We start from the raw sequence: 27,144 nt of genomic DNA, 5'->3' as shown, positions 1-27,144 counted from the left end.
CAGTCAGTGTGTGAAGATTTAGATGAGTTGATTTTAAAGGACGAGATTTTCCTTGCAGGCTTTGGGACCACAGCAGCAATTGTGGTCAGATTGTGTGAGAATCAGTCACCCACCAGTGAGTTTTCCCTGAATTGCAAATGTGTGGCCAGAAGACAGACTTGCCACCCAAATAAAGATGGTGGAAAGGCTTTTGAAGCTGTGTGGACAATAGAGACAGCAGGTTGCCTTTTTCAGATAATTGACAGAGAGGGGAAAAGAGAGAGAGAGAAACACCAGAACCTCCAAATTGTGAAACTTTAAAATAAAAATTGCCTCCATCAGCTGGGCAGTTTGTAACTACAGTCGAAACCAGGTAGGATCTTAGAGCCTGCCTGGAGCACCAGCCTCCTTATCTGCCTTTTTAAAACAGCCTTCTGGCAGCTAACCCGGTCCCTAATCCTCACAGAGGCTGGAGCTGACTGGAATTTTCAGGTTACCCTTTGACAATCAGCTTCAATACAGCAGTGACCACCTGCCACTTATGCTTCAGTAGACATGTCCTTTCTAATCTCTTTTCCAGGAAAACAAGTTTGCATGGGATCGAGCTGATTGACTGGCACCCCAGCCAGTGTGTGAATTTCAGCCTATGCCCACACCTGTGCTCACTCTGATCAGGGCCAAAAATTCCAACCCAAAGTCTGCCATCTTACCCAGACAGATAGGGAAAAAAATGAGTTTACAGTAATCTGACTTCTTTTCAATATTTTTTAAACAGAATAAATGTTCTATAAATATCAAAAGCATTATATTATATAGAAAAGAAGGATTTTTGACTCATTGTGCTCTTTGAAGAGGCTTTAGAAATTGTAAAGACTAGGACATGATTAGACAAAGGAGAAGGATGCGTCAGCGAAGTTCATTTGATAGAATCCTCAACGAGTGTCCATTGATTGAGGACAAGTCCATCAGCTGAAACAATATTTGTTCTGGTACACCAGAGATACTTGAAAGACCCCACAACACTAACCAATCTAAAGGTATAAGTTTATTCAATTCTCTGGCTGGTGTAATCAAGCCGCTAAAATAAGTTTGCCTGTTGTTCATTATCTGTCCATAAATGGCAACCTGTAACCTTTCCATTTTCCATTCATAAGTTCGCCCAGATGAACTTTACCTCATTCTCAGATGTACAGAAAAAGCTTTCAAATTGTATTAATGGCTTTAGAAAAGGGAATTAGACCATCATTCTAGTTTCTTGCTTCTCATCTTGTCACAATGTTGATTGTCTGAGAGAGGTTAAAGAACATGTTGTGGCTGAGTCATCGTAGGCACTGTTTCATCTCTGGAAACATATTGGCATTTTCCAGCAAAGTGGCAAAGTTGACGGTGATTCATTTGCCAGAGTGATTCATTGCAGAGCAGGTGTGAGAGGATCTCTTTTGAGCGATTTCTTATTTGCATGAGGTTCAACTCTGTTGGTTACTTGAATCACTTGTGAATTACCAATACAGGCAACATGGGCAGCCCTGGAAAGCTAATCACCACAAGCAGCTGGGAAATTACAATATTCAGTGTGATGGGGTTTTGACATTTAAAAAGCTAGTGCTACATCTGCCTGATTAATGCAAATTCAATGGTACTTGCGTCGATGAAACTCATGTAACATGCTTCTGTTCTCACTGTACACAGAGATATCAATATTTTAGTGCAAAAGAAAGCAATTCTTCTGTGATCTGCATTGCTCATGGTTGAGCAGTTTGTTTTGACTGTAAGATGCTCATACTTATTTTCAAATCCCTCCAGGACCTTGCTTCTCTCTGAGTCTGCAAACTCCTCCAGCCACTTCCTATGAGTTCTCTGCATTTCTCCAATCCTAACCTCTTGACAGCGCCAACCTTAATTACTCACATTTTTTGCTGCTACCACTTTGAGAATAAAGTTTCGGAATTCCCTCCCCCAGCTTTGCACTTCTCCCCTTTAACATGGTTCTTAAAATCAGCTCTCTTACTCATCCTCATATTGTCAATGGCAATGTTTTGATATCTAACACCACTCCAAAGCATCCTTATCACGTAAAGGGCATTATGTGTTATTTTTTTGTTTTACTGTTTTAGTTTTCTCCCCTTGTTTTACAAATTCATTTTATTACTTAGCTCTGAAATAAATCCTGTTTTCTCACTTTTTCTTTTATATCTGTATGGTTTTTTTCAATTTTTCCAGGTACCTCAGGCATCACATGTCAGATGTCGCACTTTTTGGGCCTTGTTTACTTGTATGTGTGTTTCTGTATTGCAGTTGAAGTTGATTGGGTTAGACTATATTCAGATAATAATCCTTAATAAAACTTAAAAGGTCATTAGGTCATTGTCATACAGCATAGGCCCACCATGTCTATGCTGACCAACAAACACTAAACTACACTAATCCCATTTACCCACATTTGGGTCTGTAGCCTCCTGTGCCCTAGCATTTTAAATGACTGTCCAGATGTTTCTTGAATGTTGCAAGCGAACTTGCCTCCACCACTCTCTCAGGCAGCACGCTCCATACATCCACCACCCTCTGGGTTAAAAAGATGTTTCCTCAGATTCCCTCTAAGCCACTTGCTCGTTACCATAAACATACTCCCTCTGCTATGCAGAAGAAATTCTCACAATCTACTCCAAGCCAGCCCTATCCAGTCTCTCTTTATAACTGAGACCTTCCATTCCAGGCAACATCCTGGTGAATCTCCCCTACATCCTGTCCAATGCAGTCACGTCCTTCTGAGAGTGACAGTATTCTATCTGTGGCCGAACTAATGTTTTATAAAATTTTAACAAGACTTCCTTGCTCCTATATTCTACACCCTAGCTAATGAGAGCATGCATCCCATCTGCCTTCTTCACTACCCTCTACCTATGCTGAAACCTCCAGGGATGTATGGACTTGTACATCACGATCCTTTTGTTTTTCAGCACATCCTTGGGACCTATCATTCATTGTGTATGAGTGGAAGTATTTCCCCATGGCTAGTAATGGGAGCAAAAATGACCAAACAGGAATTAGAAAACTAGAAGTTAATTGTTAGCACTTTCAAATCGAAACAAATGACAAAGACTTATTCCACATGAACTTTATCTCATTACAAAAGTTGCAAGGCGATGGTACACTCGTTTTGTCTGCAAACAAGTCCCTTTGTGTAAATATGTGTAGATTCTAGTATGGATAAAAGACTTATACTGTGAAGCCCAAAAAGATGTTCTTCCCATCACACAAACAAATAATGTGGTTTATAGATTGCAGCCTTAGCGTGGTGCTAGCCTTGTCGGTCATTTGTTGAAGTAACTGGTGATCCATGTCAAGCATTATGTTCCATTGGCTTTCTACAGTGGGCAGCATGTCTGTCCAACAATACATGTGATTCTGTTTTTGTATAACGTTCATTAAGTAATCTTGACTACACTAAGAATTATGGTGCAAAACAATTTAACATTCATCAGGCTCATTTTGTGCATGGCAGAAGCTTTGTATATTAAGACAAAAGATCTTGTTTGCAGACAAAATGAGTGTATTGTTGCCACTTGGCATCTTTTGCCATGAGGCAAAGGCATTGGAGATATCCAATCACTGTTGCACCACCCAGCTCAGACCTGAACAATTAAAGGTGTCTTAGTGGTTTGAATTTCATAAGCTAACTCAGATTGTTGGTGAACAGTTCCTAATGCTTCTCTAAACCAGTCTGCCAATTGCTTTCTCAGCTTGCCATCCACCCCCCTCCCCCCTCCCCCCCAATTTATCTCTCAGTCCCAGCCCACAAACTTCATTCCTGATGAAGGGCTGATGCCCGGAACGTCGATTCTCCTACTCCTTGGATGCTGCCTGACCTGCTGTGCTTTCCCAGTGCCACACTCTCGACTAAGTCAGTCACAGTCCAAGCAATCAGCATTCTCTTCTAATTTTTTTAATAATCTGTCTCTTTTCGGGAGTTTGTTTCCCTACATTTTAGCTCTGATGAGTGAAAGATGAAAAACTTCAAGTTTTGTGTATTTTTTTTAGAAATGTATAAAGAATGAGAGAGAAAAACAAATAATAAATACTTGAAACCATTTCTCAAAATTCATTCCAATGTTCTCTTATTTTGAGTGCCTCAGGCAGTAATAATCACGTGAATCTCAAAAGGTTTAAGTTCACTGGGTTAAAGGAAAGACATCTAGTCTGTTGGTCTTTATTTTATTAGGAAAAGGGAAGTCTGTTGAGTCCACTTTTGTCATTTATGTGAACAATTTGAATAAGAGTTTAGGAGGCATGGTTAGTAAGATTGTGGATGACACCAAAATTGCAGTTATAGTTAACAGTGAAGAAGGTTATCTAAGATTGCAAAAGGGATCTTGATCAAATGGGCCAATGGGCTGTGAAGTGGCAGAGGGATTTTAACTTGGATAAATGCAAGGTATTGGATTTTGGTAAAACAAACAAGGGTGGGACTTATATCATTAATGGTAGGTGCTGAGGTAGGTTGTTGAACAGACAGACTAAGGGGTTTGAAAGTTGCATTGCAGGCAGACAGGGTGGTTAAGAAGGTGTTTAGACCATTGAGTATATGAGTTGTGACATCATGTTGAGGTTGTACAGGGTTTTGGTGAGGCCACCTTTGGAGCACTGTGCACAATTCTTATTGCCTTGCTGTGAGAAGGATATTATTAAATTGGAGAGGGTTCAGAAAAGATTTAGCAGAATGTTGCTGTGACTGGAGGGTTTGAGTTTTAGGGAGAGGCTAGCCAGGCTGTGACTTTTTTCACTGGAACCTAGGAGGTTGAGGGATGACTTTATATTAGTTTACAAAATCATATTCAATACCTATTGAATAGCAATAGGTATTTTCCTTGGGTATGTGAGTTATAAATGAGGGGCAAATTTTTAAAGTGAAATTTATAAGGGACCTGAGGGGCAACATTTCCACACAGAGGGTAGTTCGTATGTGAAATGAACTGCCAGAAGAAGTGGTAGATGCAGGTACAGTTTTGCAACATAGAATCCTTACAGTGTGTAAACAGGCCCTTCAGCCCAACAGGTCCACACCTACCCTCCGAAGAGTAACCCACCCAGACCCATTCCTCTACCTTATTATTCTATATTTACTCCTGACCAATGCACCTAACCTACACATCCCTGAACACTATGGGAATTTTAGCTTGGCCAATACACCAAACCTCCACACCTTTGGACTGTAGGAGGAAACCAGAGCACCTGGAGCAAACCCACGCAGACACGGGGAGAATGTGCAAACTCCACACAGACAGTCGCCTGAGACTGGAATCGAACCTGGGTCCCTGGTGCTTTGAGGCAGCAGTGCTAACCACTGAGCACAATGCTGCCCCAATAATGAAAGCGCCTAGACTCGAACCCATGGCCCTGAGATTAAGATTAATGTTTAAAAGCCATTTGGACGGGTAAATGAATACGAAAGGTTTAGAGGGATATGGGCCAAATACAGACAAGTGGGACTAGTTTAGTTTGGAAAACTTGGTATGCATGGATAAGTTGGACCGCAAGGGTCTGTTTCTGTGCTATATGACTCTATGATTCTAGGTCTCTATGAGTTGAGTGACACTTTTTTCAAAACCAGTTACTGAGGAATAAGAAGAGGTGCAGAAGTGAGTTTTGACAAATGCTTTGTCAAACACACGGAGAGAAAAAAAATGTGAACTGAAATCCTGTCAGAGAGAGAAGCAGAACGTCTCTGCGGTGCGCATACCTGGAAGAGATGTGATGGTGAATTGAACACAAAAATAAAACAAAGAACTGCAGATGCTGGAACTCTGCAACAAACAAAGGCAGACATTGCTGAAGAAACTCCGGGTGTCTAACTGCATCTCTGGAGAGAAAACAGAGTTAATGCCTCAAGTCCAGTGACTCTTCTTCACAACTAGTAACCTTCTGAACAAAGATCACTGGACTTGAGACATTAATTCAGATTTCTCTGCACAAATGCTGCTAGCCCTGCTGAGTATCTGTTAAAACTAACAAAGGTTTGTTTGCAACCAATTGCATATTAAACATAGAATATTAATTAAATGCATGTTATGTAAAGAAACCTTCTGAAATAAGAAGGGTAATTTCCTGATGGTCTGACATTCCTATGAATTGAAATACAGAGCCTGAGTCAGTGGAAGCATTTCAAAAGGAACTTTACAAGCAAATTGGATGAACCCTTGCAGGGCTATGGAGAAAATACAGTAGAGTGGGTCTGACTTCTTTTTTGTTTATGATTTGGATAGCTCCTTAAAGACCCAGTACAAGAGCACCAAGCCACGTGGCCTCCCTCTGTGCCCTATGACTCTATAAATTGACTTTGCAACATTTTTAGCTCCCTCCTCTTCTGACTGCACAATATTTTCTTAGAGAATATTGTGTCAGCTGTTTGACTCCAGTACCTTGCCAAGTAGCCCTCCTTTTTCATATCTGTGCTTCGAAAGGGATTGGGTGTGAATATTTTGTTGATGTAAAAAAATGTAGGCACTACAGCATTAGGTAGCTATTTGGAGTGAGCGACTGGGTTAGATTTTCTCTTCCCTCTAAGGCTGTGGATAACTACCAGCCCGGTAACACTACATCAGCTAAAATAAGTTCATATGTGATCCCAGCTCATATGTGCTTCTGAAGAAGGGTCGTCTGACTTTGAAATGTTAACTCTGCTTTCTCTGTCCAGATGCTGGCAGACCTGCTGAATTTCTCCAGCAATTCTTGTTTTTGTTTCAAATATACTTTCTTGGAGTTATATAGGATGGTTTGACTGGGCAGTGTGCTTACATTGATTGAGCCATAGAGGGAGTGCTTATCCTCTTGTCGAGGCTTCACTGATATTCCTATTTTAAAACTTGTATGTCCTCATCCATATCCTGCTCAGTGACTTCAGGTCAGCTTTACAGTTATCTTTACCATCCATCCATTGCATGCTTTTAAAGGTAATTGATTAGTGTGTAATTATAAGCAGCAATTGAATTGGTTCATCATGGGGAACCAGTGATGAAATGTTAACATGATTCTAAAACTACGTATTTTACCAATCCAGTTTACCCCTGCAACTTTACACCCTGTTATTTAGTAAACAATTCGCATCCCTAAATATGACATTTCCTAAAAAGGAGAAGTTTGCAAGCTTTGAGGTTTCACAACTGATCAAGGTAAAATCTCCAAAGTCCTGCCGGATGACAGGGCTGCAGTCTTGTTAGAGAGACAGAGACAGAGAGAGAAGACTGGAGATGTTTTAAACTGAGGATCACTACACCTCAGTTAGGGGAGAGGGAGAGAAGGATAATCCTTCATGGTATTGAACTGATGCCTCCCCAAACCCTAACTTTGCTTCACAGACCAGCCATCCATCCAACTGAGCTAACAGACCATTTTTCACAACTGAGAGCCAGATACCTGAAAATGTTATAATTTTAAATTTGATTTTCAATGTATATCAGTTACCTATTAAAGTGTAAATAATAAAGTATTACATTTAGTTTTAATCATATTTTTGTGTAAAAGCTGGATAGAGAAGGCATCACTGAATAACAACCAGGAACAGTAACCATTGCTTTTTTTTGTCATTCTCCAAGTCTAGGTTACTCAGCTAACATACATCACCAAAGCAAGAGTCACCCATTCTGTATCACACTCAGTAACGTAGTTCGGCACCAAGCCATTCATGAAGCTCATGGGGTGTATAATCTCCCTTTTACAATTTGTATCTAAAGTGTTCGATGGTAATCCAGTTTTGATATTTAAATTAACCTTTTGGAATTATAGATTGACAGATCATAAGGGTCAAAGTTCAAAAATGTCATTTTTCTGTTAATTTACCATATTTCTCGACTGTTAGAAGATGTATTTATTTATAATTAGATGCTCAATCAATAAAGTTCCAAAAATGTGAAGGTCAAGCATTCACAGGTTTAATGAGGACACAGCGTATGCAGTTGTTGTTAAGTATACGCTCAATCATATAATAATTACAGTAGTAATTGTGGGATTTAGCACATTAAAGTTTTTATTACAGTATTTGGGTTGTCCAACATTTTTAATCCATATTCTCACTCTTATTCATGACTATTTTGTCCCTTTTATTTCTTATTCCTAATGAGTCATAGCAAGTCTATTGCATGGAAAGCAGCAATTAGACAATTATTAATTAGGCAATTAGTATTGTTCCATACTGTTCAATTGTTCCACATGAGTCTTCTACCTCCAAACCCTGTCAACAGACCCTTCAACTCCTTTCTCCCACTCTTCTATTTAGTTTCACCTTGCATGCAGATGTGTTATTCTTAGAGTCGTAGAGATCTATACAAATGAGAAACAACCTTTGGTCTATCACGTCTGCGCCAGTTATTCTTATCCTCAATCTCCTTCACTATCCAATATTTTTAACAGTATTTTGTAAAGAAGTTTCTTATGAATTCCCTCTTGGATTTACCAACAATTAATGTAGATTTTGTATCCTCCCGAAGTGGGGATATTGGGATAAATTTTCAACGCAGAAATGGGAAACAAGAGCCAGATCTGTTTTGAAATCAAAAACCTGCTCAAGTGGAAATTGTCAGGTTCAGATTTTCACAGTCATCCCTGGGGCTTCTGGTTGCACCGGAGACGAAGGATCTGCTGATGTTTCCAAAACCTTCCTCTGCATTAGGGGGCGGTTAGATGGCCATTGAAGGCCAAAGATCAAGCACCCGGCGTACACAGCAAATCCTTGCTTCATCAAAGCAGACTTGCCTCTGATGCTGAAGGTCATTAGAAAGTTGGAGAGGAGGCCACTTCATTGTTCGTCTCTTTGTGCTCAGGAACCATCTCTTCATCTCCAGTTCTTCTCAATTCCTTTCCTTCTCCTCATCCCCAGTGAGCTGTTTCCTTCCAGGGCTTCATTTTCTTCAGTGGCCTCCAGTGCTTTTGTTCCCTTTATTCCTCTTGTGGTACCTGGGATTCTATTCTTGCTATGAATAGTGCAGCATGCCACAGTGTCTTAAAGTCTGAATTCAGATGGTTATGCCCCAATGCCAGCTGAATCCTTCCTTTTGGACCCAGCTCTCTTTGACTATCTTGCCCCTGTTCTTCTTCAGGGCCTGGGCACTGAGTGTTGGCGTATAAGGTAATGGTAGTGAAACAGTTAATGTTGGAGATTGTGGTAAGCTCCACCCAATCAAATAAAGTCACACAACGAGGATTGGAGGCAACACATATCCCAACCACAAACCGTCCACGGCTGGTTCCATACCTCAAGGTGACAACAATGAAAAATATCCATTTGATGCAGCGAGGGAACTTTTGAGGGGACAAGCAAGTTTACACATTGAGAACATTGATGCTTTAAGAATACTCAGATAACCAGTCAGCTGCCATAAACAACTGAGCAGAGAAGCAATCTGAAAAATTAATGGAAGGAGTGACAGAAAAATAGCAATATTTCAGATTGAATTGTTCACTTCCAAACTCATAAAAGACAGAGGAAAGATAGAGAGGACTAGGAACAGCTAAAAAGTAAGTCATTATTTGCAAGTGAAGAATCTTTCGAAGAAGAAAGATTATTAGAGGCAGAAATGATTGGAGGGTTAGCTGGTGAGCAGCCATTTTAGATCTCTGTGAATAAAGTTATAGATCCTGGAGGAAAGGCAAGAAAAAAACTCAAACAGAACAACACAAAGGACCAGGTTGGGAAGGAAAAAGACAAAAAAGAATACTTGCAGCTCACAGGGAAAATTGTTGCCATATCACGCTCACATCATGAGGCATAACTACAGTAGCAATGTCAAGAGGCAATAAATATAGGAAACAGATTTAAGGTGAAAAAGGTACAATTTAAAAAGGTAGAAGATTGAGTATGACAGAAAACGGAAGTTAGAAGAATTTTAAGTCTTTGACAAGAGACGTAACTGAAATTGCAGGTTTGACAGTAGCCGCAGAAGTTTACTTGAAAACATGGATGCAGAGACCTGCTTGGTTTATTGGGCGTGAAAAGCAAGAAAACATCCATGTTTCCTCTGAAGAGTCTCCCAAACTCCATTCAGCATTCATACAAAAGGAAAGCCTCCAGTTCGGCTCCAGGAAATGGGAAAAAGCATTTGGAAAATCCCACAGAAGCTGATGCAGCTGTGCATGCTCTGCTTAGGTGCTTCCTTTTCCACTGCCGAGGATGGGTCAGGGAGGATGTGTAGCTTTAAGAGGTTATTTTGTACTAGTTTTAAGAGAGGATTGGATGAGAAGGCCACTTGAGTAAACAGCTTGGGAGGTCTTGGGGTTGTTAATCCAAGCTGAATGGGTGAAGCCAGCTCTCAAATTAGGGTTTTAGTTTTTCAATAACATTAGAACCTGTTGGGGTCTCAATAGAGTCAGAAACTTCAGTGAATGTCTCCTGCTGCTACTCTTTTTGAATTTACTCTTGATGTTTCTTCCTCCTGGATGGGAGAACTGAATGTGAGAATCTGTGTCTGAATTTTCCTTTTTGCAGGGAATGTGTTTATGGGATGTTGCTATATTGGAACAGTTAATGAGTAATAGTTACTATTATTTATTATTCTGTTAAGTTTTCCAATAAAGTTAAGGTACTCTAAATCTCCCTTTCTTTTGTTTCTGTTTTAACAACAGTGTTTAAATAAATTGTGTTTTGCTTAATATTGAGTAGTTTGACCAATCTCATCACATCTAGAACAAACACATTTGCCTTTAAAATAAGAAAAAGTTAGGGTCTTGATGACCTTAAAATATTTTGAGGTGCGGGGGTGGGGGTCTGGTCTGGTCCACAACAGAGGCTAATGTTCAGAAGGGGACAGAGGCAGTGGCGGTGGAAACTGGGGAGGCTGTAGTGCACTGTACAGAGGTAAAAGCTGGAGCTTATGAAGAAGAGGCACCCTGCACCGGCACTGTCCAAGAGCTGAAAGCCTGTGCCTGGGAGGTGTTACGGCTCAGTGCCTGGAATATGCAGGGGGTCAGCAGCAGGGATTGGTGTGGAAGCAACCCTGAGCCCTAGACACGGCCTCCCAGCTCCAGGCAATACGGCAGGATGAGGCTAGACTTCCAGAAGCAGGTGCAGTCGTTGCACCATCTCGGAGTGGCCTTTTCCAACACCCCTATATTTGTTCATGCCTTTGTCTTCCCTTTTCCAGGTGAAGAGTCTTACCCTTTTTGAACTTTCCTGCTTCTCAAAACATGTCTGGGATCATATTTCTTCACTGCCCACATATTCGCAGGGCAGTAAAGGCTGATCGTTTCTTGGTCACGTGGAGGTTTTGATAATTTTACAACAATTGGTTGAGTAAGGTGAAGTTCATTTCCAGATATTAAAGACATGAAAGGATTCAAGGAAATCATAAGTGAATAACTGTCAATATTTAAATACTATGGGGAATGGATTTTGAAGGAGAAAATTAGCAGAGCAGGATCGATAAGCTGAACGGCCGATTCCTGCTTCTATTTCTAATGTTTTGGATTGCAAATATTATTTCTGGAATATTTCCACACACACAGTCACACAAAGACACAGACACACACACAGAGATACAGACAGACACAAACACACACATTTCCATGCACACACACATTCACACTGACACGCATATTCACACAAACACAAAGGCGTCCATACACGCAGATACAGATAGATGTATCTGCAGACACACACACACACACACACACACACGCGCACGCACACACACACCCCAACCTTTACCTGGAAGACTTGCCACCCAATATCTATCCCAGGATTGGTAAAATTTCAACAAAACAGGCAGGTGAGGAGTACTAGACTTTTACAGTCTCTGGAATGGGTGGATTTGAAGTTGTTAGACTTTGTGTCCACTTAGACATTTGTTTTCTTCTGCTCCAAATAAGCATTGTTTCTTTCAAGATCTGAAGTATGGTGACATGGTGGTCAACCAGCTCGACCTCGTAGAATATGAGTTCCCTGAATAGGATTGTTAATTTGGTCCAATTAGGGAGCCCTGGCTGACAGGTCAAAACAGGAGTGTCAGACATTATGTCACTCTGAGAGTTTGTTCTGAGGGAACTGGATCAATGCCATGGACTCTCCATGTGTAAATAAAAGGTGACTCTTGATGGGATACCAACCTCTCTAGGGCTGTTTCAAGTGAATCCATTTTCTAGATTGTCCACAGAGAAGGCAAGTTCACGATTGTAACTTCTACTGTCCTTTAACTTCCTTATTAACCCTTTCTCCCCATATGTTCCACAAAGGCAGAACACACCCTGGAGTCAAAACAATTGCATTTAATTAGCCATATGTTGGACTTAAATATGGTAGGGAATCAAGAGACTTAGTCAGATCTTTAGTAGTCGATTGTTTCCATTAACCCAATTACCTCTTTATTGCCCCCTGACCTTTTATTTCCTTTCCTAAGTTTATTTAATTTAAGATGCCCAAAGCATAACAAAAAGTGTAGAAATTCAGTCATAGAGTCATAGAGATGTACAGTATGGAAACAGACCCTTCGGTCTAACCTGTCCATGCCAACCAGATATTCCAATCCAATCTAGTCCCACCTGCCAGCACCCAGCCCATATCCCTCCAAACCCTTTCTATTCATATACCCATCCAAATGCCTCTTAAACGTTGCATGGTACCAGCCTCCACCACTTCCTCTGGCAGCTCATTCCATATCTGTACCATCCTCTGTGTGAAAACGTTGCCCCTTAGGGCTCTTTTATATCTTTCCCTTCTCATCCTAAACCTACGCCCTCTAATTCTGGACTCCCTGACCCCAGGGAAAAGACTTTCCCAAAATGCAGCATTTCGCATTTACCTGAATTCGACTCCATCTGCCACTTCTCAGCCCATTGGCCCATCTGGTCCAGATCCTGTTGTAATCTGAGGTAACCCTCTTCGCTGTCCACTACACCTCCAATTTTGGTGTCATCTGCAAACTTACTAACTGTACCTCTTATGCTCGCATCCGAATCATTTATGTTAATGACAAAAGGTAGAGGGCCCAGCACCGATCCTTGTGGTACTCCACTGGTCACAGGCCTCCAGTCTGAAAAACAACTCTCCACCACCACCCTCTGTCTTCTACCTTTGAGCCAGTTCTATATCCAAATGGCTACTTCTCCCTGTATTCCATGAGATCTAACCTTGCTAACCAGTCTCCCATGGGGAACCTTGTTGAACGCCTTACTGAAGTCCATATTGATCACATCTACTGCTCTGTCCTCATCAATCCTCTTTGTTACTTACTGTCCCATGCACAAAGCCATGTTGACTATCCCTAATCAGTCCTTGTCTTTCCAAATACATGTACATCCTGTCTCTCAGGATTCCGTCCAACAACTTGCCCACCACCGACGTCAGGCTCACTGGTCTATAGTTCCCTGGCTTGTCTTTACCACTCTTCTTATATCATGGCACCACGTTTGCCAACCTCCAGTCTTTGGCACCTCACCTGTGACTATTGATGATACAAATATCTCAGCAAGAGGCCCAGCATTCACTTCTCTAGCTTCCCACAGAGTTCTCGGGTACACCTAATCAGGTCCTGGGGATTTATCCACCTTTCCCCATTTCAAGACATCCAGAACTTCCTCCTCTGTAATATGGACATTTTGCAAGATGGCGCCATCTATTTCCCTACAGTCTATGTCTTCCATATCCTTTTCCACATTAAATACTGTTGCAAAATACTCATTTAGTATCTCCCCCATTTTCTGCGGCTCCACACAAAGGCCACCTTGCTGATCTTTAAGGGGCCCTATTTTCTCCCTAGTTACCCTTTTGTCCTTAATGTATTTGTAAAAACTCTTTGGATTCTCCTTAATTGTATTTGACAAAGCTATCTCATGTCCCCTTTTTGCCCTCCTGATTTCCCTCTTCAGTACACTCCTACTTCCTTTATACTCTTCTAAGGATTCACTCGATCTATCCTGTCCATATCTTACATATGCTTCCTTCTTTTTCTTAACCAAACCCTCAATTTCTTTAGTCATCTAGCATTCCCTATACTTACCAGCAATTACATAAACTTGGCTCAGGGATGGGCAGGACTGACGGCTTAATGTTCCAGGATACAAATGCTTCAGGAAGAATAGAAAGGGAGGCAAGAGAGGAAGGGGAATGGCATTTTTGATAAGGGATAGCATAACAGCTGTGCTGAGGGAGGATATTCCCAGAAATACATCCAGGGAAGTTATTTGGGTGGAACTGAGAAATAAGAAAGGGATGACCACCTTATTGGGATTGTATTATAGATCCCCTAATAGTCAGAGGGAAATTGAGAAACGAACTTGTCAGGAGATATCAGCTATCTGTAAGAATTATAGGGTGGTTATGGTAAGGGATTTTTACTTTCCAAACATAGACTCGGACTGCCATATTGTTAAAGGTTTAGATGGAGAGGAATTTGTTAAGTGCATACCAGACAATTTTCTGATTCAGTATGTGGATGTACCTACTAGAGAAGGTGCAAAACTTGACCTACTCTTGGGAAATAAGGAGGGCAGGTGACTGAGGTATCAGTGGGGGAGCACTTTGGGGCCAGCAACCATAATTCTATTAGATTTAAAATAGTAATGGAAAATGATAAATCAGAAAGAAAAGTTGAAGTTCTAAATTGGAGAAAGAACAATTTTGATGGTATTAGGCAAGAACTTTTGAAAACTGATTGGGGGGAGATGTTCGCAGGTAAAGGGACGGCTGGAAAATGGGAAGCTTTCAGAAATGAGATAACGAGAATCCAGAAAAAGTATATTCCTGTCAGGGGTCGATTGGAGTTTGGCCAGGTTCCCGAGGAAGTATTATTATTTATTGTCGCTAAAATTAAAAAAAGAATGTTTACCAATATCTTTTTGTTCACATTTAACTCACTGAGTTCTGGATCTGCACTTAGCTGTCTCTCACTGTGCATCTTCTGATTTCTAATAACAATTTCTTTTCACTTTAAATCCATTTATAATTGTAGAAACATGGGAATCTTTAGCCTTATGAGAGTGTTCCAACATTCAGTAAGATCTTGGCTGTTCAGGAACCTGCTTTTAGTGTTAGCGAAACATTTAAGGTAACAATTTAGGACAAAATTAGGAGATACCTGGTGACATGCAAGTTAATTAATGGAAACCATCATCGATTTGTTGAATGCTGAACAACTTGGTTGAGTTTTTTGATGAGTTAACAGAGAAGATTGAATAAAATGCTGTTGGTGTGGTATACATGGCCTTTCAAAGGCCTTTTATAAATTGTCACATAACAAACTAATGTGCAAAGTAAGAAGTCATAGAATAAGCGAGAAATTAGTATCATCTTCATGAAATTTGCCGAGTGACAAGAAACAAAGATGACTAGTTGTATTTTGGCCGAGAGGAAGATTTGTAATGGAGCTTCCCAGAGATATTAATGACATAGACCTTGGTGTACAGGACGCAATCTCAAAATTTTCAGTTGATGTGAAGCATGGACGTATGGTGATCCATGACAAAGGAAGTGTACAATTGCAAAGAGGAGAGATAGGTTGGTGGAATGTGGGACAAGTGGCAGAAGAAATTTACTGTTCCCAACGGTGGAAGAACTGAAAACCAGGGTTTACAGAGATTTAAGATAACTAGCAGAAACACCCAATATCAAGATAATAATGCAGTGTTTCACACAAGTAGTTAGGCTCTGGAACATACTGCCTGAAAGAATATTCAATTGAGTCTTTCAAAAGGACATTGAAATGAAAAACGGAGTTGCAAGGCTACTGCAGGGAAAAGGCTGAGGGAGTGACACACGCTAAATTGCTCCTCGGGGCCAGCACAAACAGGTGAGGCCGAAAGACCTCATTCTGTACTGTAACATTTTTATGATTCAATAAGTATGGATGCGTGAAAAATGCAATCTTCAGTTCATGTTTTGAGGGAGTCCTGTGCTTACACACCCAGATTTGCTCTCATAAAATTGCAATATGAACATCCTCTTGATTGCCAGGAAATGAAACAGTATTCAGTAATGCTATACTAGTGAAACAAACAAAGTCAAGCATAACATCTGGAACAACAATGATAAAAATCTTTATATGTATTAAGTTGTGCAAACTATGCTATTATGGAGGTTTACACTTGTTGTTGTAGTGGAGATCGGGACATTTTTTATCAAGGTTTGACATTTTTTAAGTTTGGAACTAAAAGTTGGCATGGAATTCCTATTGCAGATTGCCAGGAACCCATTCACAGAGATCAGTGATGAGGACGAGTTCTTTGGCAGAGGGTCCAGCAAATGGCAAGCAGATGACACTTCAGATCCAACTCAGGCCCAGAGTCAGGCATTCCTTTCCGAAATCACAGAGGATGAAGTGGAATCTGTAAAGCAAAGAGAGGAGGCAATATTACAGATTGAGGTGAGCAATCGCTTTGAGTGTAACAGTAACTGTTGGCTATTGCAAGATTTGTACCTCTGAAGTTTTATATGGATGCTCAGTCTTGCATGGAACAAGACATCAGCTTTGATTCTGACATTTACATACTTCTCAATAAATATGTTATGGAATCACTACTGCCTTCCCAATGCTGAAACATTGGGATTAGCAGGAAATCATGAACAAATACTTCAAAATTCAAACTCTCAGAGGGGACCATATGGGTGAATGGTTAAAATGCCTTGGAGGATTTCCTCTCTGAATTCTTGTTGTCTTTGCGCTAAATTTGATTTTAACCAGATCCTATGAGTGGACAGCAAAGGCACCTGCAGGTTGCTTGCTTAAGTCTGTAGATTAGCTTTCTGATTACAAAATTAACTCTGTGTGAGCAGAAGTCATTTGTGGTTTCTCTTTCTTTCATCCAAATGATGAGGCATTGCTGCTTCCTGCCCATTCCTAGTTACCCAAGAGGCAGTTAAGATTCAACCACATTGCTGTGGGTTTGGAATCACATATTATCACAACAAGTAAGGGCAGCAGATATCTATCTATAAAGGATGTTAGTGAACCAGATGGACTTTTATAGCAAGCATGGTCATCATTAGGCCATCTTTTAATTTTTTTTCCATTCGTTCATGGGACATGGGCTTTGCTTGCTGGGCAGTTAAGAGTCAACCATATTGCTTAGAACATAGAACATTACAGCGCCGACCTGTCATACCAATCTGAAGCCCATCTAACCTACACTATTCCATGTACGTCCATAAGCTTGTCCAATGATGACTTAAATATACTTAAAGTTGGCAAAGCATTCCATACCCTTACTAATCTCTGAGTAAAGAAACTACCTCTGACATCTGACCCATATCTATTATCCCTCAATTTAAAGCTATGCCCCCTCGTGCTCGCCGTCACCATTCTTAGAAAAAGACTCTCCCTGTCTACCCTATCTAACCCTCTGATTATCTTATATGTCTCTATTAAGTCACCTTTCAACCTTCTTCTCTCTAATGAAAACAGCCTCAAGTCCCTCAGCCTTCCCTCGTAAGACCTTCCTTCCATACCAGGCAACATCCTAGTAAATCTCCTCTGTACCTTCTCCAAAGCTTCCGCATCCTTCTTATAATGTGGTGACCAGAACTGTACACAATACTCCAAGTGCGACCGCACCAGAGTTTTGTACAGCTGTAGCATAACCTCATGGTTCCGGAACTCGATCCTTCTATTACTAAAAGCTAAAACACTGTTCAACCTGGGTGGCTACCTTCGAGAATCTGTGTACCTGGACACCGAGATCTCTCTGCTCATCTGCACTACCAAGAATCTTACCATTAGCCCAGTACTTTGCATTCCGGCTACTCCGACCAAAGTGAATCACCTCACACTTGTCCGCATTAAACTCCATTTGTCACCTGTCAGCCCAGCTCTGCAGCTTATCTAGAACATAGAACATAGAACATAGAACAATACAGCACAGAACAGGCCCTTCGGCCCACGATGTTGTGCCGAACTTCTAACCTAGATTAAGCACCCATCCATGTACCTATCCAAATGCCGCTTAAAGGTTGCCAATGATTCTGACTCTACCACTCCCACGGGCAGCGCATTCCATGCCCCCACCACTCTCTGGGTAAAGAACCCACCCCTGACATCTCCCCTATACCTTCCATCGTTCACCTTAAATTTATGTCCCCTTGTAACACTCTGTTGTACCCGGGGAAAAAGTTTCTGACTGTCTACTCTATCTATTCCTCTGATCATCTTATAAACCTCTATCAAGTCACCCCTCATCCTTCGCCGTTCCAACGAGAAAAGGCCGACAACTCTCAACCTATCCTCGTACGACCTACTCTCCATTCCAGACAACATCCTGGTAAATCTTCTCTGCACCCTCTCCAAAGCTTCCACATCTTTCCTAAAGTGAGGCGACCAGAACTGCACACAGTACTCCAACTGTGGCCTAACCAAAGTCCTGTACAGCTGCAACATCACTTCACGACTCTTGAATTCAATCCCTCTGCTAATGAACGATAATACTCCATAGGCCTTCTTACAAACTCTATCCACCTGAGTGGCAACCTTCAAAGATCTATGTACATAGACCCCAAGATCCCTCTGTTCCTCCACCTGACTAAGAACCCTACCATTAACCCTGTATTCTGCATTCTTATTTGTTCTTCCAAAATGGACAACCTCACACTTGGCAGGGTTGAACTCCATCTGCCACTCCTCAGCCCAGCTCTGCATCATATCTAAGTCCCTCTGCAGCCGACAACAGCCCTCCTCACTGTCCACAACTCCACCTATCTTCGTATCATCTGCAAATTTACTGACCCACCCTTCGACTCCCTCATCTAAGTCATTATCTATGTCTCTCTGTAACCTACAACATCCTTCATCAATATCCACAACTCCACCGACCTTAGTGTCGTCTGCAAATTTACTAAGCCACCCTTCTACGCCCTCATCCAGGTTGTTTATGAAAATGATGAGCAGCAGTGGACCCAACACCGACCCTTGCAGTACACCACTGGTAACTGGACTCCAGGATGAACATTGCCCGTCAACTACCACCCTCTGTCTTCTTTCAGCAAGCCAATTATTGATCCAAACTGCTATATCTCCCACAATCCCATTCCTCTGCATTTTGTACAATAGCCTACTGTGGAGAACCTTATCAAAATCCATATATACAACATCAACCAGTTTACTCTCATCTCCCTGTTTGGTCACCTTCTCAAAGAACTCAATAAGGTTTGTGAGGCACAACCTACCCTTCACAAAACGGTGCTGACTATCCCTAATCAAATTATTCTTTTCTAGATGATTACAAATCCTATTTCTTCTAACCTTTTCCAACACTTTACCAACAACTGAAGTGAGGCTCACTGGTCTATAATTACCTGGGTGTCTCCACTCCCCTTCTTGAACAGGGGAACCACATTTGCTATCCTCCAGTCTTCTGGCACTATTCCTGTAGACAATGACAATTTAAAGATCAATATCAAAGGCTCTGCAATCTCCTCTCTGGCTTCCCAGAGGATCCTAGAATGAATCCTATCTGGGCATGGGGACTTATCTATTTTGACACTCTGCAGGATTTCTAATACCTCTTCCTTATGAACCTCAATCACACCTAGTCTAGTAGCCTGTATCTCAGTAATCTCCTCGACAACATTTTCATTTTCTAGAGTTAATATTGTCAAAAAATACTCATTAAATGCTTCCCCTATCTCCTCTGACTCCACACACAACTTCCCATTACTATCCTTGATTGGCCCTAATCTTAGAGGAAAAAGTGAGGACTCAACACTTCAACTCCCCCTCCCACTCCACCAAGGACATGCAGGTCCTTGGACTCCTCCATCGCCGGACCATGGCAACACGATGGTTGGAGGAAGAGCGTCTCATCTTCCGCCTAGGAACCCTCCAACCACAAGGGATGAACTCAGATTTCTCCAGTTTCCTCATTTCCCCTCCCCCCATCTTGTTTCAGTCAAATCCTTCGAACTCAGCACCGCCTTCCTAACCTGCACTCTTCTTCCTGACCTCTCCGCCCCCACCCCACTCCGGCCTATCACCCTCACCTTGACCTCCTTCCACCTATCGCATTTCCAACACCCCTCCCCCAAGTCCCTCCTCCCTACCTTTTATCTTAGCCTGCTGGACACACTTTCCTCATTCCTGAAGAAGGGCTTATGCCCGAAACGTCGATTCTCCTGTTCCTTAGATGCTGTCTGACCTGGCCCTAATCTTACTCCTGTCATTCTTTTATTTCTTAAATACCTATAGAAAGCCTTTGGGTTTACCCTGATCCTATCCGCCAACAACGTCTCATATCTCCTCCTGGCTCTTCTGAGCTCTCTCTTTAGGTCTTTCCTGGCTACCTTGTAACCCTCAAGCGCCCTAACTGAGCTTTCACATCTCATCCTAACATAAGCCTTCTCCTTTCTCTTGACCAGAGATTCCACTTCCTTCATAAACCATGGCTCCCGTGCTCTACAGCTTCCACCTTGCCTGACAGGTACATACTTATCTAGGATACACAGGAGCTTTTTCTTGAATAAGCTCCACATTTCTAATGTGCCCATCCCTTCCAGTTTCCTTCCCCATCCTATGCTTCATAAATCTTGCCTAATCGCATCGTAATTGCCTTTCCCCCAGCTGTAACACTTGCCCAGTGGTATACACCTGTCCCTTCTATCAATAAAGTAAACATAATAGAATTGTGATCGCTATCACCAAAGTGCTCACCTACTTCCAAGTCTAACACCTGGCCGGGCTCATTACCCAGTACCAAATCTAATGTGGCTTCGTCCCTTGTAGGCCTGTCTACATACTGTGTCAGGAAGCCCTCCTGCACACACTGGACAAAAACCGACCCATCTATAGTACTCGTAATATAGTGTTCCCAGTCAATATTTGGAAAGTTGAAGTCCCCCATGATAACTACCCTGTCTGTCTCACTCCTATTGAGAATCATCTTTGCTATTCTTTCTTCTGCTTCTCTGGGACTATTTGGAGGCCCAACAGGGTGACCTCTCCTTTCCTGTTTCTAACCTCAGCCCATACTACCTCAATTGACGAGTCCCCAAACATCCTTTCTGCAACTGTAATACTGTCCTTGACCAACAATGCCACCCCCCCCCCCCCCCCTTTTTTTTAACCATCTTCACTGTTCTTACTGAAACATCTAAATCCTGGAACCTGCAACAACCATTCCTGTCTCTGCTCTATCCATGTCTCCGAAATGGCCACAACATCGAAGTCCCAGGTACCAACCCATGCTGCAAGTTCACCCACCTTATTCCAGATGCTCCTGGTGTTGAAGTAGACACACTTCAAACCAACTTGCATGCCGGTGCCATCTTGCGTCCCTGAAACTTGATTTCGGACCTCCATACTCTCAACCTTTTCTATACTCGAACTACAATTTTGGTTTCCATCCCCCTGCTGGATTAGTTTAAACCCACCTCAATAGCCTAAGTGAATTTTCCTCCCAGGACATTGGTACCCCTCTGGTTCAGATGAAGACCATCTGCTTGTAGAGGTCCCACCTACCCAGAAAGAGCCCTAATTATCCAAGAATCTAAAACCTGTTTATATATATAGGCCAGACCACGTTATGAGAGCAGTTTCATTCCCTAAAGGACATTAGATACAGATGGGTTTTTTACAACAATTAAGAGTGATACGTTGGTTATCACTAGGCTTGCTTTTAGTTTTAAATTTCAGATTTTTATTGAATTCAAGTCCCACCAGCTACCATGGATTACTAACCGAATGATATTATCACTGCGCCACCACTTTCTCTCAAATTCATATTTCACTCTTTTCCCTGGTGGTATCGAGACCCATTGACATAACCATTACCCCACCACCTCCTCCACACTTTTCCCAGGGATGAGGTGATGTTCTGAAACAGAACAATGCTTCTTAATGGTAATTTGAGACCTCTCCTGCCTTAAGCATCTTGTCTTTGAAAAGACTCTTCCTAAAAAAAATGCCAGCTGCATCATGTGCCTGTCTCACTGCAAAATGAGGCTTCCTGCTTCCTCAACTCCCACTGCTGCCCCACCAAGCGACTGATGTCTACAGGCAAACAGCCAGTGGGTAAAATAACCAGGGATGATTTTCAGCAGATTTGGTGCTTCCCCTCCTCTACCCACCAGTGTCCTTTTCCCAGTAAAACTTTTACTTCGGACAGTGATTTATGTAAGGCATGTTTTTTTAGATTTCAGTTTATTCTCCAAAATATTGTTAAAGTCAATCTTATTCATTTTGTATTCACTTGTGCAAAGATGGTGCCATTAGCTGGACCAGCATTTATTGCCAATTTCAAGTTACACTTGAATGTGGCAGTGAGCTGCCTTCTTGACCCACTGAAGTCTATGTCTTGCAGGTAGACCCACAATGCCACCTGTAACATCACTAAGTTTTCAACCTAAACCAGCGATTCTCAACCGTTTTTTCACCACAATCCCCCCACAGGGGCATTTCTCAAGTTCCAGTGCCACTCTTAAAATAGGGATACAATGTGAACAGATAGATAGAAAATCATTTAATATTGAACACTAAAAAAACTTGAACATTCCGACATGCTGGACAAAACTTAAAAAAAAAGACTGTGTATGAAATTAAATATTTATCAGGCCTAATGCAATCCTTGAGCTTGGTGCTTTTCTGCAAGTTCATGATATTGGGCTCCAAATCAGACAAAGAAGCTTTTTGCTTGAGTATTTCATCGGTTCAGCTACCAGGGCTCCCATAAAACCTTGGAGCTCTCCTTCTCACAGTTTTCAGTCTGCGGCCCCCTTCAAATGTGCCAGGGCGCCTAAGGGACATATGGACCCAATGAGAATGGCTGATCTAAACTGTTTTAAAATGCAAGGATTATCTAGTGGCAATTTTGTAGCAAGGCTCCAAACATAGTGCCACTGTCACACATAGTGATCCTGTTTTGCTCAATCCTTTTTTGAAAAATGCATAGAAAGCCATTTAATTTATGTTAGAGAAAGCAAATAATGTCCTTTAGGGAAGGAAACTGCTGTCCTTACCTGGTCTGGCCTACATGTGACTCCAGACCCACAGCAATGTGGTTGACTCTTAATTGCCCTCTCGGCAGTTAGGAATGGGAAATAAATGCTGGCCTAGCCAGCGATGCCTTCATCCTGTAAATGACTTTTTTTTAAAAAAGTGATCAGTGCGAGTTAGCTTGGTGTGTGGTATCACCAACTGATCTATGGTGTGAACAGCACTGTAGCTTTCTAAATATTCACTGAGAATAAACTGATCAACTGAGACAACATCAGCATGACCACTAGAACAAAGATTTCCATTTATATTCGAAAAAGGGCCAAGCTATTTCTCAAGTGTGTAATCAGGTAAGCTCACCAGCAGCCAAATCATGGATTATGATTATTCCATGACTGAGTTTACTTTTGACAAATTATATACACTACAATGTGTTTATTCAATGGTGTATACCTCAAATGATTTTTGAAAAGTCTAATCCTGCCTATAATTCAGCAACAGGGAAACTAATTTGATTAATCTATTCTTCAGTAAGTTGAGGAGGAGTGGTTAGAATTTGTTTTGTTTCTATTGTGTTATTAGAAACTGATATGATTCATGGTTCTTTCCTGGTGATGTGTTTATTTATCATGGAATAGAAGACTTGGGTCAAGAGGAAATGATGGAAAATGTCTAGTTTCACATTGATAAAGTAGCTCTTGGGCATTTGACATCAGCCTTTTAAATACTTATTGACGCTACTAAGCTTGGCAGCAAAACTCTGACAGTGATCAGAACAGACACTGTGGGTTTCCTTTGTGCGTGATGCATAGCATGACATATTTATAGTGTCACTAACAGATCACACAGACAGTCCTTCCCCAAGGATCCTTGGCTGTAGTCTGAATAATTATGAGGTCAGTTATTATATCAAGTCTTTTTATTGTGATCCAACACTCACTCACTCTCTCACTCACATACATTCTCTCTTGCTCTCTCTCTCACTTGTTCTCACACTCTCATGCGCATATACACATTCCGTCTCGCTCTTTCACTCTCACTCACTCTCTCACTCCCTCACTCTTTCACACCCTCACTCTCTCACATCCTCACTCTCTCACAGCCTCACACCCTCACACCCTCACTCTCTCTCACTCTCACACCCTCACACTCTTACACTCACACCCTGAGGCCCATAGGCTTCCTCAGAACTGAACAGCTGTTGCATTCTCCTGGTAATCTTACCATTGTGTAAACCTTAATCAAAATCACAATTTTCACCATTTTTGGATCTTGTACACAAATTGGCTGCTATATTTCTTTACATTAATTGTCCCCCTGCAAAGTTACCTTGTTGTCTGTAGACTGCTTTGGAAGATCCCAAAGTCCTTAAAGTAGTTACAAAAATGCATGGTCTGTCTTTACTATGGACTGTTCCTAAAAATGTTTGGCCTTTTCATTCCAAATTTGTCAACCAGCCCATTTTCCAATCTGTCTCTGCATTTTGATCATGTTGAAAACAATAATTATCCTGATGTGTCAATGATTATCCTTTCCTGATAAAGGGCTTTTGCCCGAAACGTCGGTTTCACTGCTCCTTGGATGCTGCCTGAACTGCTGTGCTCTTCCAGCACCACTAATCCAGAAGCTTGCCTCATACCCTTAACTCCTTTTCCTGAGTATCTCAAAACTACTGATCCCTACTGTCTGCCATCTTACTCCAGAGGCTAGGAGAAAATGAGGACTGCAGATGCTGGAGGGTCACAGTCAAAAAGTGTGGTGCTGGAAAAGCACAGCAGGTCAGGCAGCATCCGAAGAGCAGGAGAGCCGATGTTTCGGGCATGAACTCGAATGGACTCCTGATGAAGGGCTCATGTCCTTAACATCAAGTAATCTTCCTCCAGTGTACAAGCTTCACGTCACCTCATAATTTCTGCTTGGCTTGTTTTGTTGATCCTTTTTTAGCCTTGAAAGTTTCCAACACTCTTGATTTTCACTTCAGTTTCTCAATGCTTAAAACACAACGAAATTCTGGTTCACACACAAAAAAGATTATGAGAAGAATGACTTGAATGACAAAGTCATTAACTCCATTCACCATTGGGATTGTTTAAAAATTCATGCCTGAAGAATTGTGAATACAATATGTTTCTCCTTCTGTCGACCAATTATTTCCGTCAGTATTTTTGTTTTTAAAAATGAATGCTCATGACCTTCGGGAGCAATAGTGTTGAAGGGTTTATTCAACCCTGTAGTGTTGGTGATTTAATTCAACTTCAATGGAAATAAAGACCTGGAGTTTAGGCTGAGTGATCATTATGTTTAAATAAAAGTGGGAATATTTATTCCTCCACTAAAATACCAGAGAGATGAAGTTAACACATTAAGTCCTATGTCGCAAACTATAGTTCATAAATCCGTAGTTATACCATGTTCACCATGAGTGTTAGATTTTTAAAAAATTTTACGCTGCCTTGCTTAACAACTGTGCCCAAATATTCTTTCAATATGTTCCATGTAAATATTTATAAATGTCAAAAAATGCTGATTAAATTAAATATAAAATATGGCTACAATAAATGAACTGCATTTACATAGGATGTTCTGTCGTAAAAGGGAAATAATATTGAGATGCACAATGAAAGAGATCACTGGGTAAAGAAAATAATGAGCTTTGTGTCAATAAACAAATTGAATTCAAGGCCACAATAGCTCCTTCTGTATCTCTTGGCCAGGCAAGAAAACATTTAGCTTGGCTCCATAATCCTGAACTCTCTGGTTATTGCTGCAGATACCTTGTGGCTGTGGATAGAAATTGGCCCAAATGACGCTGCTGTCCTTGGTGGAATGGTCTGGCAGCACTCGTTGTTCTTGCTTGCTTTTGAAGCAGACTAAAGTAGCTTCGCCACAATGCTGTCACATATTGTCTGTTGCGATGAATAATACCCACAAGCAAAATGGAAAGTGGTGAACCATACCACCCAGAATATCATTCATGTGTCTGCACATTGGGGTGAACTTGACTGTGCATGATGACTAATTAATCCTCAACATGAGCAACTGTGATTAATTTTTAAGCTGTGACTCATTGGCGAAATTTGCTCTTTTTAGATTTAAGAGAAATAAGAGAAACAAATTGTAGATATTTTGAACTAGTGGGTTAGATATAGCTATTTGTTATTTTGGACTAGTAACTGTGCATTCTAACTTTACAAACATCAGAAGCACTGTTTTATTGTGATGGATATTGATCACAGAGTGCTAAAATAATGGCAGTACTCTGTAAACCAGGGTGAAACAGAGAGAAGAACTGATTGCCGGCTTTGCCCTTTTCTCACGATTTGAAAATAGTAAAGGTTATAAATTCAACCTGACCTCGAATCACTAATCAGCTTTATGTCGTCTTCTAAGAATGTTTGGTTTGATAAATTACTTAAGTAGCAGTCTAGAAATTATTGACCAGCAACTCAGTTCTAATTTTTGAATGAGCAGACTAGGCACAGCAGATACACTTCAGTAACTTTGCAAAGCAATTCGAAGAAGCAAAAAATGGATTACTGTTTATCAACGGCTTTCATAACCCCAGGATGCCAAGTGTTTTGTAGCCAGTTAAGAACTTTTGAATTCCAGGTACTGTTGTTGGAAACCTGGCAGCCAAATTTACATGGAGAGAGCTCTCACAAACTGTAATATAATAGTGGTTTCCCACCTAATAATAAATAAAGGTCGATTTCAAAGATAGAGAGAGAGAGATATATCTAGCCCTTTTTTGAAGTATTTGCTGTGTTCTTCCATGTAATATGTGCAGCGTTCCTCATCATTCATCTTGGTTCTTAGGAATTTTGACCAATTCATGAGGACATGAAGCTAAACTTCACCAGAAGCACTCACATCTGATATTTTATGTGCACAAGTGAATTGCAGTTGTATTTCTTTTTTTTAAAACTCCAAGTTTTTTGGACAATTTATGAGAGAGCAAGGAGAAAGTGATTGAGAGTGGAAGGTAGAGTGTGAAGAGATGCAAGCAGTGAGACAGCATTTGGCAGAGGGATAGAGCAGTGTCAAGGAGAGTGGACAACATTATTGTCCAACTCTGTTCGGCTATTTCAGAGGGCAGGTAAGACTCAACTACTGTGCTGGACCAGATAGAGTAAGGATGACACATTTCCTTCCCTTGAATGTTAGTGAATCAGAGAGATTTTTTTCAATTGCCAGTTGATTAGATGGTCACTATCGGTGGTAATATCATTTTATTTCAGATTTAATTATTCACTCAACTTAAGTTCCCTAGCTG

The 27,144-nt window shown here is 41.2% G+C and overlaps 1 protein-coding gene across 2 annotated transcripts in view; it reads left to right on the top strand.

Moving 5' to 3' along the window:
• tsnare1 (T-SNARE Domain Containing 1) overlaps positions 1–27,144 on the top strand; it is a 908,766-nt gene that overhangs the window by 544,460 nt on the left and 337,162 nt on the right. For both annotated transcript variants that reach the window (XM_072569955.1, XM_072569954.1), the window contains exon 8: positions 16,134–16,319. In XM_072569955.1, the coding sequence (XP_072426056.1) occupies positions 16,134–16,319 (186 nt within the window). The remainder of the gene's footprint in view (positions 1–16,133; positions 16,320–27,144) is intronic.

The sequence above is a fragment of the Chiloscyllium punctatum genome, chromosome 5, assembly GCF_047496795.1.
Source record: "Chiloscyllium punctatum isolate Juve2018m chromosome 5, sChiPun1.3, whole genome shotgun sequence".
Taxonomy (NCBI): Eukaryota; Metazoa; Chordata; class Chondrichthyes; order Orectolobiformes; family Hemiscylliidae; genus Chiloscyllium; species Chiloscyllium punctatum.
The sequence above is the reverse complement of the archived record's forward strand: the minus strand, read 5'-3'. Positions and strand labels throughout refer to the sequence as shown.